This window comes from Oryx dammah, unplaced genomic scaffold (genome assembly GCF_014754425.2).
Source record: "Oryx dammah isolate SB20612 unplaced genomic scaffold, SCBI_Odam_1.1 HiC_scaffold_27, whole genome shotgun sequence".
Taxonomy (NCBI): domain Eukaryota; kingdom Metazoa; phylum Chordata; class Mammalia; order Artiodactyla; family Bovidae; genus Oryx; species Oryx dammah.
The window spans coordinates 46,665,748-46,684,649 of record NW_024070211.1 but is presented as its reverse complement, the minus strand read 5'-3'; the positions used below and the strand labels follow the sequence as shown (position 1 = coordinate 46,684,649).

The 18,902-nt window shown below is 42.2% G+C and overlaps 1 protein-coding gene across 1 annotated transcript in view; it reads left to right on the top strand.

Moving 5' to 3' along the window:
* Window positions 1-18,902, top strand: part of AOX1 (aldehyde oxidase 1) — a 70,088-nt gene that overhangs the window by 33,721 nt on the left and 17,465 nt on the right. The window contains exons 19-26 of the mRNA XM_040228841.1: window positions 255-377; window positions 3,710-3,806; window positions 7,425-7,549; window positions 9,770-9,903; window positions 11,855-11,942; window positions 15,443-15,529; window positions 16,361-16,552; window positions 18,263-18,490. Of these exons, the coding sequence (XP_040084775.1) occupies window positions 255-377; window positions 3,710-3,806; window positions 7,425-7,549; window positions 9,770-9,903; window positions 11,855-11,942; window positions 15,443-15,529; window positions 16,361-16,552; window positions 18,263-18,490 (1,074 nt within the window). The remainder of the gene's footprint in view (window positions 1-254; window positions 378-3,709; window positions 3,807-7,424; window positions 7,550-9,769; window positions 9,904-11,854; window positions 11,943-15,442; window positions 15,530-16,360; window positions 16,553-18,262; window positions 18,491-18,902) is intronic.

Genomic DNA, 18,902 nt, shown 5'->3' with positions numbered 1-18,902 from the left:
ACACCAGTCCCTCTTCAGCTGCTGCTGCCAATGATGGAGCAAAAAGTCCTCACTCTCCCAGTGCAGAGACTTCCCAGAGGTCAGCAGGCCAACTCTGACAAATGGACTTCTCTACGGAAGCCTTCCTTAACCACGGCACTGCGCTGAAGTCCACTGTGTGTCTAGCTCTGTGCTGGCAGGAGGAGGAAGATGAACAGAAGGAAAGGACCTGCTGCCTACCCTCCTTGGAACTAGAAGTCTCTTCTGTGTTCCAGGTGTCTTGTGTGGGTCAGCTTATCTGCGCCGTGATAGCCGATTCTGAGGTCCAGGCAAAGCGAGCTGCTCAGCGAGTGAAGATTGTCTACCGAGATTTGGAGCCGCTGATCCTAACCATTGAGGTAATGAGTTCAAGGGTGGGGCCAGAAGAGCATATTTAAGAGCATATCAGTAAAAAACGCCAGAAACAGGAAAGAAAATCTGACTCAAAGTGGCTTCCAAAACACAGGGGCTTTGTTTTTCCTCAAACTCTATCACTATTAGCAAGGAAGCTAGTCTTCCGAATCTCCTCCCTGCTCCCCATGGTCCAGGCTTTGCCTCCTGTGGTCATAGGATGGCAGAGAGAAGACCATCGACTCAGCACCCCACGAGTCCTGGGACCCAGCGTCATCAGGCATTTAGGTCACATGTCCCTCTCTGGATTCATGACAGGCAAGAGCTGTTGGTTACTGCTGGAGGGTCAGGTTTCTTTGAGGTTCATGGGCTGTATGGGGAGTGATGGAGACCTCAACAGAAATCTGAGCACTGTTTAGAAGGGGCAGGTGAGAAGAATGCCAGATGGGCACCCAGCCATGTCCAGGAGAGGGGGCACACCCAGGGCTCCATATCCACCTTCACCGGGACTCTTTTAGGTATATAGTGAAAACCAACAAGAAGCTCCATGAAGCATATACTGTGACCCTAGTTTTAGATCCTTTAATGCATATCTTAAGTAAGTATGAGAAACAGATCCTATGATGCCTACAGCTATTTTGGCAACTTGAACAAATTGGGGAACTGCATTTCCTATCCTGTTTCTTAAAAACAATTTTGAAATTTATAAAGGTTTTAAGACTCATCTCCATGAAATGATATGTGTATTCTTATGCATATATTTCACTGGTTCTTATAATTTACAAAGTAATAAAAGCGTGAAAGTTGGGAAAACGGCATGAGTAGATTAGATTCAGCACATAGAGACTGAATGTAATTTGGGAATACAATATTATCTCCACGTCATAATGAATAAATTGTTCTCTAGGTGACTAGCATGCTCTGAGGCAGAAAATAAGGAAATGAGCTGGCCAAGATTAGTGTCTCCAGGAGAACTTGGCCTTGGGTATATTTCCTATCATGCTGCTTTATGCCAAGGAACATAGAGTTTGTTTCTGGACAATGTCCTCAGTGTTTTGAAATTTAAAAAGAATTGTGTCAAGGAAACAAAAATAAAAAACTTTAGTTGGAGTCAAAGAGTGATTAGGCTTTCCAAAATTTCCTGGCTAGTTTCAAATTCATTCTGTTTTCATCTTAAACCCTTTTCATTCATACATTGCCTCATATACTTGCTGACTTTATACATTCCTTCCCCAACATTTTGTTTTAGAGTTTGAATCCTTAGTAAGAATTTATTTTGTAATATTTTATCAAAAATTTTGTTTGTAATTCTTTGCCAAATTCCAGTGACTAAGTATTTTCCTTTACCCCCACCCTGCACTCTGCTTTCCAGCCAAATAAAATTCCAAAAGCAAATAGACACCACTCTCTTCCCACCCCCACCTCAACCTCCACCAGCATAGCTCGAATTGTCTGCCAAAGAATCCCAATATCAAATACCAAGCTTTGACATCACGGAGAAGAAATACCTCATGTTTCAAAGTTTAAGCTCTCCAAGATCAATCAACTAGATCAAGAAGAGTAATCAAAGTGTATAGCAAGGAAATATGCCTTGTTCCTTGCATATTACAGTTCTTTTATCACTTTCCTGACCAAGAAATATTCAGGAAATTATCTCTTGAGTTACTCAAAGAGCAAGCAGCAAAAGGCCAAACTCAAAGGGAAAAAAAAACTGCATGTATAATTTCTGTTTTGAACCTGGAATATCTGCATCTTAGATTAATAAGAGATCATATGCTTTGTTATACAGCAGACACTAATACAATGTTGTAAAGCAATTATACTCCAATAGAAAAAAAGAAAATCATATGAATTGATTCCAGTAGGAAGTATGTTATCAATTAAAACAGGATAAAAACAAATGGATTTCCATCACTATCACTCATGTTTAACCTAGCTTATGCTTTTTTGAATTTTTAATAGCTTGAATGGGGAAATGCTATCAAAACTCTTGGCCCCAAGAGTCAGGCTGATAACCATGGTGAGAAAGCTGTGCTCCCAACCAGAATCTCTTATCAATTGTCACAGTCAACAACGTGACCATAGCTAACACCTAGAGCTCTCTGTGTGATTACCTGGTTCCAAACAGGTTTCCTGCGTAAGTCACTAAATGCTCACAACAATCCTATGAGGTAAAAACTGTTATTATCCCCATTCTGATGCAGAAACTGAAAGGCTGAGTTACCCAAAGTCACACAGTTAATCAACACTAGAAGCAATCAACAAACACTCTATCAAAGACCCTGGGCCTCGTGTTAGTAGAAAAAAAACCAACCGACTTTTTGAATGGAGGAAATGGCAGGATCACAACAGCATATCCATAAGGTATATTGATAGGTCTAGACACTTACTGGTGGCCAAAGGGAACCAAAGTTTGGAGAATCCCTAGCTGCCACCAGGCTGGAATTTCATGGATGGACAATAATCTGATGTAGAAATACTCCCAGGAGCTGACATGTCACATTTGCCAAAGACCAAGGGATTACAGCAAGATTAATTCCCAAGGATAGGTAGGAAAACCAACCTAGATTTTTTAGCTACATCCCTGATAATGTGTACTTACTATTATAGTCCTTCACTAGGCACCCAGGGGAAGCCATTAAGAACCAGTATATAAGTGGATTTGTGGTACCCACTCTAGACTTGGAATCTTACTTCCAGGGCTGGAAGTCCCAAGTGCAAATGCTGGACCCAGTCCCCCAAAGGAGAAGCTTGGGACCGGCAGTCAAAGCCATCATGTCCTTATCGCTAGAGTGCCTTAAGGTAGCATTAACAGAACATTTGTTATATGCCATGTAAGCTCATTCATGCCTCATTTCATTTTTCTTTTTACAACCCTATTGGAACAGTGTGTACAACTCTACCTTCATTTTACCAATGAGGCTCAAAGAGGTGAAGTGATAGCCCCACAGTCAAATAGCTAGTACATCAGAAGATGGACACAACTCCAACTGGGTCCAGAGCCCAAGATATAAGTCCCTGTGCCTTGTTACCCTGGCTGCATAACATGGGCTGTGGAATGAGGAGAATAATTGGCCTGGAAACAGTTCCACCACCTTGGTGCTAGGTGTTTTCTAAGCAGGTTTTTTTTTTTTTTTTTTTTGACTCAATGAGGACATTTGCTTTTGCTCCATGGAGAGTCTCTCTGCAGCATGGTTCTTAACCCAGTTCATGGGGTCCTGACGAAGCTGCATGTGATGCCAGAGCAAGAGAAGCACTGCCCAGACTCAGACTGATCCAGCACCATATGTGCTGCTGCTGTGGGGCTGATAGGGAGCTCACTTTTCTGTTCTCCTTCTAGGAAGCTATACAAAACAAGTCCTTCTTTAAGCCAGAGAGGAAACTGGAGTATGGAAATGTGGATGAAGCATTTAAAATGGTGGATCAAATTCTTGAAGGTAATACTATCTTTAACAAATGATGAGAGAGGAAGCAGTCCTGGATCTCCCTTGCCATGGCTCCAGGTGTTAGTTATACAGATGGTGTTTGTTTTCCCAAAGGTCGGGAAACTGAGGCTCAGAGTGGTTAAGGAGCAGGACCACAGTCATGTTAGACAGCAGCCACTACTGCTGCTACTAGTCATGTTAGGCAGCAGGCACCATGAAACACTGCGGATTGATAGCTTTTGTAAGGATTTCCAAAGTCCACGTTTCTTTCTCTGTCATCCTTTCTGAGTTCTCCTTCACCCCTCTCCATCTCTGCTTTCTCCTTCCTTTCCTCTCTCCCTCCTTGTCCCCTTCCCCTACTTCCTTGCAGACTTCCTTTCATTACATATGCTGCTGCTAAGTTGCTTCAGTCGTGTCCGACTCTGTGCGACCCCATAGATGGAAGCCCACCAGGCTCCTCCATCCCTGGGATTCTCCAGACAAGAACACTTGAGTGGGTTGCCATTTCCTTCTCTAATGCATGAAAGTGAAAAGTGAAAGTGAAGTCACTCAGTCGTGTCCAACTCTTAGCAACCTCATGGACTGCAGCCTACCAGGCTCCTCTGTCCATGGGATTTTCCAGGCAAGAGTACTGGAGTGGGGTGCCATTCCCTCTTGGAAAATAGTTGACTTGAGCTTTCCAACAAAATTCTTGTAACTTTTTGTTTTGAAATAGTTTTACATTTCAGGAAAGTTGCAGAAACATTAGAGAAACTCCTAATTATCCTTTACTCAAATTCCCCAATAAACATTTCACTAAACCTGCTTTATTGTTCTCTGAGTGTGTGTATATCTCTCTGCCTCTGTCTCTTTGCCTGTCTGCCTGTCTGTCTGTCTCTATATGTATGTATATTCCTGTGCCCCTTGGAATTATGGAGTTGGAAGATCCAGGGCAGCCTAGGAATCTGTTTTTCACAAATTTTAACAGTGCTCTAGGTGATTCTTAGGATTAGTAAAATCTGGCAAACACTCAATGGTGAGTTTATTTTGTGCGAGAGAAGGTAGGAGCATTTCTGCACAGAGTCCATGGTGAGAGTATCTTAGAAATACTGATATTGACAGCAGTCCCTCCACTTGCTCCATAATATGTCCATGCACTGTTTGTTCCATAATATGTTTCTGTGTGAGAATTAGGATTATTGTGTTTGTCCTTGACATATTATTTAATTATTTCATTTAGTTAGGTAAGTTGTTCTGTCTATCTCTTTCATTAATTTTAAGTTGCCCATACCCTTCTTGCCTGGAGAATCCCATGGACAGAGGCGCCTGGTAGGTTACAGTCCACGGGGTCGCAAAGAGTCGGACACGACTGAGCGACTTCACTTCATAGAGCCCAGCGGTAAAGAATCCACCTTAATGCAGGAGACGTGGGTTTGATCCTTGGGTCGAGAAGATCCCCTAGAAAAGGAAATGGCAACCCACTCGTGTTCTTGCCTGGGAAATCCCATGGACCGAGGAGCCTGGCAGGCCACAGACTATAGGGTCACAAAGGGTCGGACATGACTTAGCGACTGAACAACAGCACCATACCCTATTGATAAGTATAAAAGTGAATAGGAAGCTGTAAAATGGACAGTTGTACTACTTGTAAGTTTTCATCCTCTTGACTCAAAGGGATTTTATTCTTACTCTCCCAATTGTCATTTTGATGAAGGATTTATGACTACTTGTTTCAATGAGAGATAACCGGAGATACTAATCATGATGGTACTTAATCTGCCCCTTAGGAAAACAGATGCCCCAAGAAAAAAGAATATTTAAAAGATAAAATATGTTGAGCATCACATCAAGTCTTGCACTGTGCTCTTGAAGGGAATGATGCCATATCTCAGCCTTACATAATGGCTGTGCCATAGCCCTCGTTGTTGTTCAGGGGCTCAGTCACGGCCGACTCTTGGCGACTCCCTGGACTGTAGCCCGCCAGGCTCCTCTGTCCATGGGATTTCCCAGGCAAAAATGCCGAAGTGGGTTGCCATTTCCTCCTCCAGAGGATCTTCACAACCCAGGAATCAAACCCACATCCTAGAGGGACTTTAAAGAATTTGGTTTACAAATGAGCCCACTAAGGCTGGAGAGACATGAAGTTGACCAGGAATCAAATCTATCTAAGTTTCTCACCTCTGAAGTTAGCATTCTCTCCTCTACGTTATGCTGCTTCTCACTCATCTCTGTGAAACCCCATTAGCTGGGGTGGGCTTTACACTGAGAGAGTGGATAACAATCTCCATAGCAGGATTTGCAGAACTCTGAAGCTAAAATGATCTTCCCCATACCCTGTCCTACTGGGCGGAGTAGGAGAGACTCCTTCATATCTTAATGGCTTTTCGTCTTTAAGGAACTCATTAAAATGTAAATACGCCCGAAGGAATCACTCCTAAGCCCATCCTGGGATAACATTTTATCTCAGGGATTAGTTAAACAAATTGGTTTTCAGCCTAGAGAGTTGTGAGCCACACTGTGGAGGGAGGAGAGGGCACCATGGGCCCAGGGCTGTGAGGTGGGCAGCACAATGTAACAGGGTCTGAAAATATTGCCCACCTGATGGGTTTAAGCAGAAATAACTCTGTCTAATATTTTTTAGCTCTGTATTTTTAAAACTTAACCACATTAATTCCGGCTGGATAGGTGGAATCACTAATATTGTATACCATGGATTTGATCCTACTGACAAATGGGTTTTTGATGTACACTTTTGATAAAAACTTCAATTGAAATTGAGATCTGGGTTCTTGACCTTGTAATCTTTATATGTTATTAAAGAAGTAGAATCTACTTATTCTTCTGTACTCTCTTTATTCAGATTTCGGATAAGATAGGAAGTCCAGATTCTCATATAAAAGATTTTCTTGGGAATCCCTCTCAAATAATTTACAAATCACTCTTACTAGACACAGTTTTAATTTGTAAAAGTTCTGCTTTCTACCTAACATGATGACCGACACAGTTGTATTCTGTTTTGTTCTTTTTTTTACTTCTGTTTTTTATTTTTTGCCCTGTTTTCCAATGGGTTACTCATACACTTTTTAGAATTCTATTTTTATTTATGTATAGTGGTTTGAGTGTGTCTCTTTGTGAATTTTTTTTTAGTGGTAGTTCTAAATGTTAAATTTATAGTATATTTGGTAGTGACACTTTATTATTTTAAATAAATTATAAAAACCCTACCTCCCTTTATCCCTTTACTCTCTCTTATTTATAATATGCATGCATGCTAAGTCACTTCAGTCATGTCTGACTTGTGCCTTCCAGAGTCTTCTTCTGTTTCTTTTACTGTGTATAATGTCCAGGATAGTTAGCTGCACTTACAAGAAAGAACAGAGAGAGGACTTCTCCTTGCCATAGTATTTTACTCTGGAAAGTCACACATTCATCCCCAGGACTCTGTGACTGACTGTATTGGCAGATGTAACAATTTCCCCTGCAGAACTCTTAGTTCCCAATAAAAGCTAACTATTGTTGTTTGTGGCCCTTCACCATGCAGTCTGCTGCCCAAGCAGAAACACTGTTGCTGGAATTTCTCCATAATGAGATAACACTTAGAGAGGTGCTATCAGACAGCTTCTTTGATTCTGGTGTATTTTCCTCTAACAGGTGAAATACACATGGGAGGTCAAGAACACTTTTATATGGAAACCCAAAGCATGCTGGTTGTTCCCAAAGGAGAGGATCAAGAAATCGATGTCTATGTGTCTACTCAGTTTCCTAAATACATACAGGTAAGGTGGGGCCACATGGACAGGATGTGGCTAAGTGGTTTCTGCCAACAAGATACAATGAGAACAATTAGATGTTAAAATGTCATTTTAGAAACGAAAGGAGTTTAGAGTACTAATAGCCATATCCTTTTGGGTGTTAAGATCCATACACCTTTACAACTTTTAAGGTATTATGAAAGCAGTGGTCTTCTCTTTGTGGACCTGTAACGTTACAACCAGCAGGTCTCTTTTGCTATACTCTTGGCACTGTTAAGACTACAAAAGAAATGATGACACTAGTCAACACAGCTGTATTATATATGTGAAAGTTGTTAAGAGATAGCTCCTAAGAGCTCTTGTCACAGTGAGAAATTTTTTCTTTTAGTTGTATCTGTATGAGATGATGGATATTATCTAAACCTATCATGGTGATCAATATATGTAAATCAAGCCATCATGCTGTACTCCTTAAACTTATACAGTGATGTATGTCAATTCATTTCAGTCGCTCAGTTGTGTCCAACTCTTTGCGACCCCATGAACCACAGCACGCCAGGCCTCCCTGTCCATCACCAACTCCCAGAGTTTACCCAAACTCATGTCCATTAAGTCAGTGATGCCATCCAGCCATTTCATCCTCTGTCATCCCTTTTTCCTCCTGCCTTCAATCTTGCTTAATAAAACAAAACAAAACAAAACAAAAATTTGACAAAAGTCTACCCTCCAAAACCTATAGTCACCTAATTCACATGAAGCAATTAGGAAAGAGTATTGAGCAGAATACAGCCAAGTGCTAAATCAGCTAAGTCGGAATTTACAGAGGAGAATTAAGAGAATGGAGGTTCGTGAAGCCCTAGAATTATCTGGGAAATTCCATGAAGATGAAGTCTTAAGTCTGGATTTACAGTGAGAATGAAGTTTGTCTATAGATGGTGAGGAAAGAGGCTGTTTCCAGGCAGTTCTGCACCAAGATCAAATGCCACTCATTCATTCATTCAACCATTTGTTCATCCCTTTGGCAAACCCCTTTTGCCTGTGTCCTATAGGCCAGGCAGTGTGTGTGTAAAGAGGGAAGAATAGTACAGACTGCCTATGCTGGAATGGAGGATGTGCCTAGGGTGGCGAGTTTAAGCATCAGGGTGGAAATAAGGGGAATTGGCACTGGGCTCTTGATTCAGTAGGTCGCTAGGGGCCAGTGTCGTTACCAGAGCAAGTGGGAATGTGGAGAACGAGGCCTCTGAGGAGGGCTGGGCAAATTCCATTTCAGTCCTGTTTTGCTCCTCACTCTGAGTGACCTTGGGCTTATCACCTCACTCTTCTTGGGCTCCCCACCTACACCAGCCTGGCACTCTGTGACTACCAAGAGGGCTGGGATGGGGAGGTGGTGGGAAGGAGGCTCAGGACGGAGGGGATATATATTTATATAATATATATATATATCTGTATGACCAATTTGCACTATACGGCAGAAACCAACACAATATTGTAAAGCAATTATCCTCCAATTTAAAAAAAGTAAAATAAAAAAGACTTAATGACCTCAGACATTAGCATGGCAAGGAAGCACAAGACCTAGATCCAGGGAAGACCTGCTATTCAAGTGCAAGGAAAAGACCCAGTCTGAGAAAGGCTTGGAAGACCACAGACTCTCACTGCTGCAAGAAAATATCTATAGGAGTCAAGTCTGAAAAGGATACCTTATGTGTAGTTCATGAAGGAAAAAAAAATTTTTTTTACTTTTATCATCACAAAAATATCTCATTGATATTGAAAGGACTTTTTTTTTTTTCTTTGCTGAGTGCATGCTCAGTTGTGTATGACTCTTTGTGACCTGTGACCCCTTGGACTCTAGTCCCCTAGGCTCCCTCTGTCCAAGGGATTTTCCAGGCGAGAATACTGGAGTGGGTTGCCCTTTCCTACTCCAGGGGATCTACCGGGCCCAGGGGTCGAACCAGCATCTTTTGCAATTCCTACATTTGGCAGGCGGTCTCTTTACTGCTGTGCCACCTGGGAATTCCGTTGAAAGGACTATGTAATATAAATGATAGTTTTCGCACTGTCATTACAGCCAAATACTACGGGATCAGCCTGGATGCCTGCTTAGGTTTTTGGAAATCATCTCATTGTTTAGTACAGCCACAGAGTTTGTGTATCACATACATTAAGCAATCAACACGTGTAAGACTGACCCACTCCCTTGCTGATGGGAGTCAGATTAATGAAAACTGTTATCATTCACAGGACATAACTGCTTCAGTCTTGAATGTCTCAGCTAACAAAGTCATGTGTCACGTAAAGCGTGTTGGCGGGGCCTTTGGGGGGAAAGTGACAAAAACTGGCATCCTGGCAGCCATCACCGCATTTGCTGCAAACAAGTAAGTGGAGAGAATCTGTTCGATAGACTAAAAATCAAATGAGGACACATTGAATATTCTCAACATTGTGGAATCTTAACACTGAGGAAGAATCTGAGTCAAGGTTATTTAAAATAACGTATAATATACAAATGCACAAATCGCTGGCTTATTATGACTTCTTTATTTTATATTCTCAAGCTACACAGTATAAAAACAAAAATGAAGATCAGTTACCGAAAAGAATAAAAACCACAGTTAAAAAATGTGCCTGGAGAGTAGACAGAAGCAGATCCTGAAAAGATGAGATTACTTCTCCTTAGCACCTGTATATATATATAAATGTATATATACTTATGCAGGTCAGTTCAACCTTTTGCAGTAGATATTTGTATTGATCCGTGTATCTATATATATTGATATATAGATATATCTCAAAAGGTTCATATACACACATAATTAGATATAAAATACATCTCAAAATGTGTGGGTGTATATATTCCCTTAATTTCAATGGGTGTTTTGCTTTCTTTACGCTTGCGTGCATGCTCAGTTGCTTCAGTCGTGTCCAGCTCTTTGTGACCCCATGGACTGTAGCCCTCCAGGCTCCTCTGTCCATGGCATTCTCCAGGCAAGAATACTGGAGTGGGTTGCCATGCCCTCCTCCAAGGGATCTTCCCAACCCAGGGATGGAAGCCTCATCTCCCTTGGCTCCTGCATTGCAGGCAAGATTCTTTACTGCTGAGCCACCAACGAAGCCCCTTTGTTATGCTTGCATTTATTTGTAGTACCATTTTCCCTTAAGGGTGTCAACACACAACCAAAGAAAATTGTCTTTGGAGCAGGCACATGTAGAAGGCTGAATTTCTTTGCTAAGTAATATAGGTCAACTCTTCTGTCCCATGACACACAAAGACCTTGATTCCAGACCCGCCCTGTCAGGGAGTACCTGGCAGGCAGACACCTCCTGAATTCTTCCATTGGTTCAGTTCAGTTCAGTTCAGTCACTCAGTCGTGTCCGACTCTTTGCGACACGATGGACTGCAGCACTCCAGGCTTCCCTGTCCATCACCAAATCCTGGAGCCTACTCAAACTCATGTCCATTGCGTCAGTGATGCCATCTAACCATCTCATCCTCTGTCGTCCCCTTCCCCTTCTGCCTTCAATCCTTCCCAGCATCAAGGTCTTTTCCACTGAGTCAGTTCTTTTCATCAGGTGACCAAAGTATTGAAGTTTCAGCTTCAGCATCAGTCCTTCCAGTGAATATTCAGGACTGATTTCCTTTAGGATGGACTGGTTGGCTCTCCTTGCAGTCCAAGGGACTCTCAAGAGTCTTTTCCAACACCACAGTTCAGAAACTTCAATTCTTTGATGCTCAGCTTTCTTTATAGTCCAAACTCACATCCATACATGACCACTGGAAAAACCATAGCTTTGACTAGACGTACTTTGTTGGCAAAGTAATGTTTCTGCTTTTTAACATGCTGTCTAGGTTGGTCATAGTTTTTCTTCCAAGGAGCAAGCGTCTTTTAATTTCATGGCTGCAGTCACCATCTGCTGTGATTTTGGAGCCCCCAAAAATAAAGTCTGTCACTGTTTCCATTGTTTCCCCATCTATTTGCCAAGAAGTGATGGGACCAGATGCCATGCCTCCATTTGTAATCATCTCTAATGTGGCCCTGGGACTGTTTGCCCATCATGGAGGTTGTCATCCCAGTGGGAAACCACCCCAAAGCAATACCCTAGAGCCCCTCCCATGAGTAGTGATTGCCAGGCACTGTTCCCTGACCCAGAAGAGGGGAGGCCACGGTGTCTGCCTGAGAATCGCACAGCGGGGCTCAGGGGGTCACTCTGTTGTTCTGTGACGTGTGTGGCTTGCACTCAGGCTCCCGTTAGGAGTTCCATAAACACTGGATAATTCCAATTTGGTAAAAGAGTTTACTTCTCCTGATTCTTTTTCTTCTGTGTTAGGCATGGTCGTCCAGTCCGCTGCATTCTAGAACGAGGAGAAGACATATTAATAACTGGAGGCCGCCACCCTTACCTTGGAAAGTATAAAGTGAGTTGAGGTGGGGGTGGGGGGCTTTGTGTTGAAATATAACATTGCAGAAAGGCAGAGGGCAGCATCTGGCTACTCTCTAATGGGGATTTTAACAAGGAGCAAATCAAGAAACTGTGCTTCAACTTTCTCTTCCTCGTGCTCACTATTACTGGCTGGTTCAGTGAAGCTTTTCTGCTTTGCCCAAAGATGTCAGTTTGTAAAAAAATTACTAGCTGGTAATTGACTGCTACAGAGTGCAAAACTGGAAACATAGGAGTATGTACATACTTGCATGAAAGTAGATCTGATAATCACACTACTCCCAAATTTTATATGTGGGTGGTAAAAATAGAGTAATTTCCATAACAGTAATGTTATGGAAATTGCAATTGTTTGCCAACAGGTTTTTCATTTTTCAGTATGTCAAGGGTATTTCCCTGGTGGCATAGATGGTAAAGAATCTGCCTGCAATGCAGGAGACCCAGGTTCAATCCCTGGGTCGGGAAGATCCCTTGGAGAAGGGAATGGCTACCCACTCCAGTATTCTTGTCTGGAGAATTCCATGGACAGAGGAGCCTGGCAGGCTACAGTCCATGGGTTCTTAATGAGTCGAACACAACTGAGCGACTAACACACTTTTTATTTTGGTTAAACTCTGTCCCAGAAATTCCTAAGTCTTAGAAAAATTTCCATAGCAGAAAATAAGTATGCTTTTGCTTTATGAAAATAAGTTTACTTCTCAGAGTGGGCTAACTGAAAACTCTTAGGGACTTAGACCTTTTTTGTGTTAATTATTGCTCAAGTAACAGCCCAGTGCCATCATTGGAGGGTGGGAGTGGGGGGAGATGAGAGAACTCTGCTACTCATTCACAGACTCAATTATTTTTTATCTAACAACACCACCATCATCCCCTCAGATTTAAATCTACTAAATTAAATAAAATTTAAAATTCAGTTCCACAGTTGCATTAACTGTATTTCAAGTGCTCAGAAACCACCTATGGCTAGTGGCCGCCATATTGAACACATAGATAGAGAACACTGCCATCATCACAGGAAGTTCCATCAGATAGCACTGCTCTAAATACTCTTTGTCTTCCCCGGGCTCTTCTGCAAAGGATGGAAGACAAGGGAAGGGAAGAGAGGGGGAACAGAAGTGTCATACGGGAGATGTTTTAAGCACCAGGCCTGGAAGAGTTGGTCCTTTCCTTAATCAACACATTAATGGCCAGAACTTTGCCACCTACCTGCAAGGGAGGATGGGAAATGTAGTCTTCTAATGTGCCCAGGATGAAAGACAGCAGGATTTGTTAAACACATTGCATCATTTCTACCACAACTAGTGTACCTGTTAGAAGGTAATGAATGGATCTTTTTCAATTTATATTCACCCTAAGCTATATTTTGAATTTGGTTTAGTTCAGTTGAAATTAATTGAGGAAAACTTTGTCCTAAAGGAGATAACATTTTAGTAGTTGAGGGAGAAATAAGACTTATACATATGAAATCATTATGAAAGCATAATAATCTCATGTTAAAACTATGGGGAGAGATGCGTATGGGCTGGAGTGTATACAGGATACTTCTTAGAGAAGGTGAAATGTAAATGACCTTTAAGAATGGATGGGCAGAAAGAAGTCATACCAGGTGGTGGGACAGTAGCAGCATAAATGCAGAGGTGAGTTACATGTGGCATGATTTTTAGGAAGAGGAGTAAGGGGAGAAGGGGAATCAGAACCCCAGAGTGCTTACTGGGAAGTAATAGAAAGTAGGGTGAGTTGGGTTAGGTAATGACAGTTTCAGAGTGACCTGAGAATCCCAGGATGCAGGTTTAAACTTGATCTCATAAAGAGTGAGACTGAGTAGATCCTTGACCAGTCAAGTGTCATAGCCAAACATGAGCGTTTGGGGACGGGGGGGAATATGATGGCACTGGGCAGGATGGCTTAGAGAGACAAGAGAATGAAGGCAGGCAGACCACCATGAGGCAACTGATGTGTTCGGACATGAAGCAGTTGGGGTCTGAGCTGTGACAGTAAGATGCGGAAAGAGATGGGTCCCAGAGCTATTATGGTATAAAATAAAATAGAATTTGGTGACAGACTTAGCAAAATATAATGGAGAAAAACAACCACAAGCATGACTCAGAGGTTTCTAGAAGAAAGAGCCAAGTTGGATGAGGAAACAGTTTAAAGGGACAGTGATAAGTTTATTTGTGTATTTCAGAAAGAAGTGACCACGGGATACTGTTGTGGGAATGTCCTTCATCGATAGGGGACTCTATTGAAAAGACTGGATTATAATTACATAAACTGTCAGCATAGTGGTGATTAAGACCATGAGAAAATAATATTTTCTGATGGAGGGTGGTGTGAGGATAGGAGATTATATTAATAGTATTTATAATAATATTAGTAGTCATTGATATTTAGGAAACTTGCTAGGTTTCAGTCACTTACCTGTGATTTTCTGCATTACCTTATTTACTGCCATGTCACAGATAGCCAGAGAGGTTATATAACTTGCTTGAGATCATAGAATGAGTTTCGTGGCAGAAGGAGAACTCAAGCTTAAACTGCTGAATTCATAGTTCATGCCCTTGATTTTGGTTTGAATTTGGTTCAACAAAAATCATTAAAATGAACTTTACTAAGTTCAGAAACATTGAATACATTTTAAAAGCAAGGAAGATATTTATTTAAAAGACCTCTAGCAGCACCAAATGCTGCTGAGAGTTGTGATGAAATTGGGCCCTATATGGGTAAAATGTGTGGAATATTAATACATTATGTGCAGGACACCAGATTTGGAGATTACAAGATCACTGACTTTAGGGGAGAAGGTTTCGGTGGAAATATGAGGATGGAAGCTAGAATTCCAAGAACTAATGGTGAAAATGAGAGGTCAAGAAATATGCAGTTGATTTGGAGAAGACTGAATGGGGTAGTGACAGGTTAAATGAGGGGTTTTTATTTTGCTTTTATATATTTCTCCACCCTTTCTTTTTATTATTATTACTTTTACTTTTTACTATCTTAACCATTTTTATGTGGTTTTGATTTGCATTTCCCTAGTTATTTGTGATGCTGAACATGTTTCCATGTGCTTATTACACATTTTATATATATTCTTTGGAGAAATGTCTATTCAACTCCTTTGTCTACTTTTTAAACAGGTTCTTTGGGGTTTCTTGTTGTTGACTTGTAAGAGTTCTTTATACATCCCAGATATTAACCCCTTATCATATACATGGCTTGCAAATATTTTCTTCCATTCTCTGGATTGCCTTTTCACTCTGTTGATGGTGTCCTCTGATACATGGAACTTTTAAATTTTGATGTAGTCCAATGCTTTTTGTTTTGTTGCCTATACACTTTTGGTGTCTTATCCAGGAAAATGTCAAATCCAGTGTCATAAAAAATGTTCATCGATATGTAGAGGGTTCACCAGTGACAAAGTACACTTTAGAGAAACGTGGCACCCAGCACCAGGATCAAAGGTCCATTCTTTTTCCCCAGGCTGGATTCATGAATGATGGCAGAATCTTGGCCCTGGATATGGAGCATTATAACAATGCAGGTGCCTTCCTGGATGAGTCATTATTTGTAAGTGTTTTAATGAGCAAATGCACATTCTGGAAAGTGTTACGTAAAATGATTTAATTAAGAAAAATGTTCAATGGTTAAATGATATTTAATTATAAAAGCCTAAATATTCTCATTGCCGGGAGCAAGTAGCCACATGTTACTTACTGGTGCCCCCACTGTGAGCCCAAAGATATTGGCTAAGTCTATATCTGTGTGTTATCTCCGTGTTTCCCAAATTTTAGAGCTCTTTTCCCAAATGTAAGTGTTAGACCTTAACCTTGACCCTATTGATATTTTAAACTGGATAATTCTTTGTAGTAGGGGCTGCCCTGTGCATTATAAGATATCTAACAGTATCATTGACCTCCACCCAGTACGTGTCAGTGGCTCAGCTACCCTCCAGACTTAACAACCAGAAATATTTCCAAACATTGGCGAATGTCCCAGGGAGGAAGATGGAGAAATTGCCCCTGGTCGAGAACCAATGCATTAGATCAAATATCATTTTTTTTTCCTGTTTTTCAAGATATCTTATTCACTACATTCTGTAGACTGAATCGATGAATGCTTCAAAGGCTTTGGAAAGTTTGAAAACCTGGTGGGGGCGGGGGAGATGCATTAGCTCTAATATGAAAATTAAAAAATAACTTTAAAATAAAAATTATTCAAATCCTTAAAAATCATTTTACAACAAAAATGCGTTTAATTTGAGACATGGGTCAAGGTTAGTGTGTTTGATATGATACAGAGAAGGTCGTTCATTTCTGGCTTGGTTTTGATCTGAGGTCTCAGGATGGTAAAACAGGCCCAGAAGTTTGAGGGTCTCATGTCAACTCTGGATTTCCCCAGGTAATAGAGATGGGACTTCTGAAATTGGAAAATGCCTACAAGTTTCCCAACCTGCGCTGCCGGGGGTGGGCGTGCAGAACCAACCTTCCGTCCAACACGGCTTTGCGAGGGTTCGGCTTTCCCCAGGCAGGGCTGATCACCGAAGCCTGTATCACAGAAGTGGCGGCCAAATGTGGGTTGCCCCCTGAGAAGGTAATGCTGAATTTGTCTCACAAAGGATAATGAATTTTAGAGGTGGGAGGGCCATTGGAGGTCTTCATGTTGAGGAATTTGAGGTCCACGGGGGCTACATGATTTGCTGGAGTTAACCCAGCTGACTGGTTAATACAGAGCAGGACTCTAGAGTTCAGGGGTCCTTGTCTTACTCAAGTTCCTTCTCAGAAGTCATGGGAGAAGGTACTGAGGCATGAGCCCTGGATTCATTGGTAGTGAGAAGTCTCTATTGGTTGGGGGTATAATTGCTACCAACAAGTTCTGTCAAAGCCTTTTTTCCTCCGCTTCCTTAACATCCCAGGCAGCTGCCATTTGAGTCATTTCAATTACTTAAATGGTCTTCTTTTGGTTCTGAAAGTCTTGGGCCAATATTCATTCATGCGCAAGCTCAGTTCTCTTCCCAGGATCCTGGAATGGCATTAGGTGGGAAGATGGTGCACTCTCTGCCCCTTTCACCTCCCGTGTGCCTTCTGCTCAGCTGTCGGGCAGGGAGGAGGAGGAGAACCAAGGCAAACAGACAGCATTTCTGCCACTGGCTTCTCCCCAGTAAGCTCTCTGTCCTCTTCTTGGTTAGTTGAAGCCACTCTTTGAGTATGTCATCTCTCGGCTCCCTTTCTGCCAGCTCTCTTAGAAATGGACAGTTCCCTGTGAGAATTAAATTTCCAACTGATCCTGAAGCCCCTGCCTCCTTGCCCGCGGCTGCATGGAAAGCCCAGGTCCCCAGTGCATCCATCTCCTTCTACCCTCCCCCGGCCCAGCACTAGAGTCTGGGTCCATCGGCAGGAGCCATCGTCTTTCTGTTTTGAACTTGCAGGGAGCCCTTAACCCTCCCTTCCTGGCCATCTCACCACAGCCTCTTTCCCAGATATTCTGGCACATTGGTAGCCGTTGGAGGAGGATCAGCAAATGACCTCCCTTCATCCCCAGGGAATATAGAGGGGAGAGGAGCCATCCTTGAAAACATCACCTTCTCTCAACAGCTCACTAACATCCAGTTCTCCTTTTACAATGATCTGGGAGTTTGGGGAAGGAAAGATGGGAAGAAGCTAGGTCTGTAATTGCTCCTGTCAGCTTGGAGAGTGGCCGGCCCTAACTGCTGAGAATGTTATCAGCGGGGAATGTGAGGCACTTGACCTTTTGTTCAAAAACTGGTGACTAACAGCCTTCGTTGCCAGTTCATATCTGGGAATTCAGAAAGAATTCTACTCAGTGCTTCAGACATCCTGAGATAGACTTTTTTTTATTGGATTTTCATCCTAATTATAAATTTTAGTTAAACAAACTTTAATATTTTCATGTTTGAAAGTGTGTGGTCTTCTCTTGCCAAAGCATCTGGAAGATTATCAGTCATCTGGATCATGTAGGCTGTGAATTAAACTCAGCATTGCCTTTCAACAGACACTCACAAGTACACCTAGAATTAAAGAGTCTACAGCATATCTAGACTGTATTGAGTTATATAAGAAGCATAAAGAAAGGAGTCATGCCTTTGAACTTACACAAGAGCAGCTTCAAAAGCATTTAAGTGCTAACACATTAGATAGAAGGTCTGAGTAGAGGAAGAAGGGAATTTTGAACCCAGTTTGGGTTTTCTAGAACAAGCAGAATTTGACCAGAAGGACAATGGGTGGAAGAGGCTATGTCGGCCGAGTGCCTCCTCAACCCTTCTAATTCCCTTCTCTTTTGTAGGTCCGAACGATAAACATGTTCAAGGAAATAGATCAAACACCCTATAAACAGGAGATTAATGCCAAGAACCTGATCCAGTGTTGGAAAGAATGCATGGCCACGTCTTCCTACACCCTAAGGAAAGCAGCTGTGGAGAAATTCAACTCGGAGAATTACTGGAAGAAGAAGGGGCTGGCAATGGTCCCCCTGAAGTTTCCTGTTGGCGTTGGATCAGTTGCTGCTGGTCAGGTGAGTTCTTCACACAGACAAATCCAAAGGCGTTGAGGAAACTTTCCGTGAAGGTGGATATGGTTGTGCTCTCCAGTTGTTAAACTTCTCCAGGGTGGTGCTCTGTCCCATAGGCTTTCTCCAGAGGAGACAAGAGCTGCTTTGCCCACTGCACCAGGTTGGTGACAAGCATTCTTGGTAGGAAATTGGGAGACCTGGCATCTACTCTAGACCCTGGCTTTAAACAGCTGAGTCAGCTCACTCCAGATCACTTAATATAAAGTAAGCCTGGGGACCACCCACTTCCTAGGTGGCACTAGTGGTAAAGAATCCACCTGCGAGTGGAGGAGCTGCAGGAGACTCCAGTCTGATCCCTGGGTCAGGAAGACCCCCTGGAGAAGGGCACAGCAACACACTCCAGTATTCTTGCCTC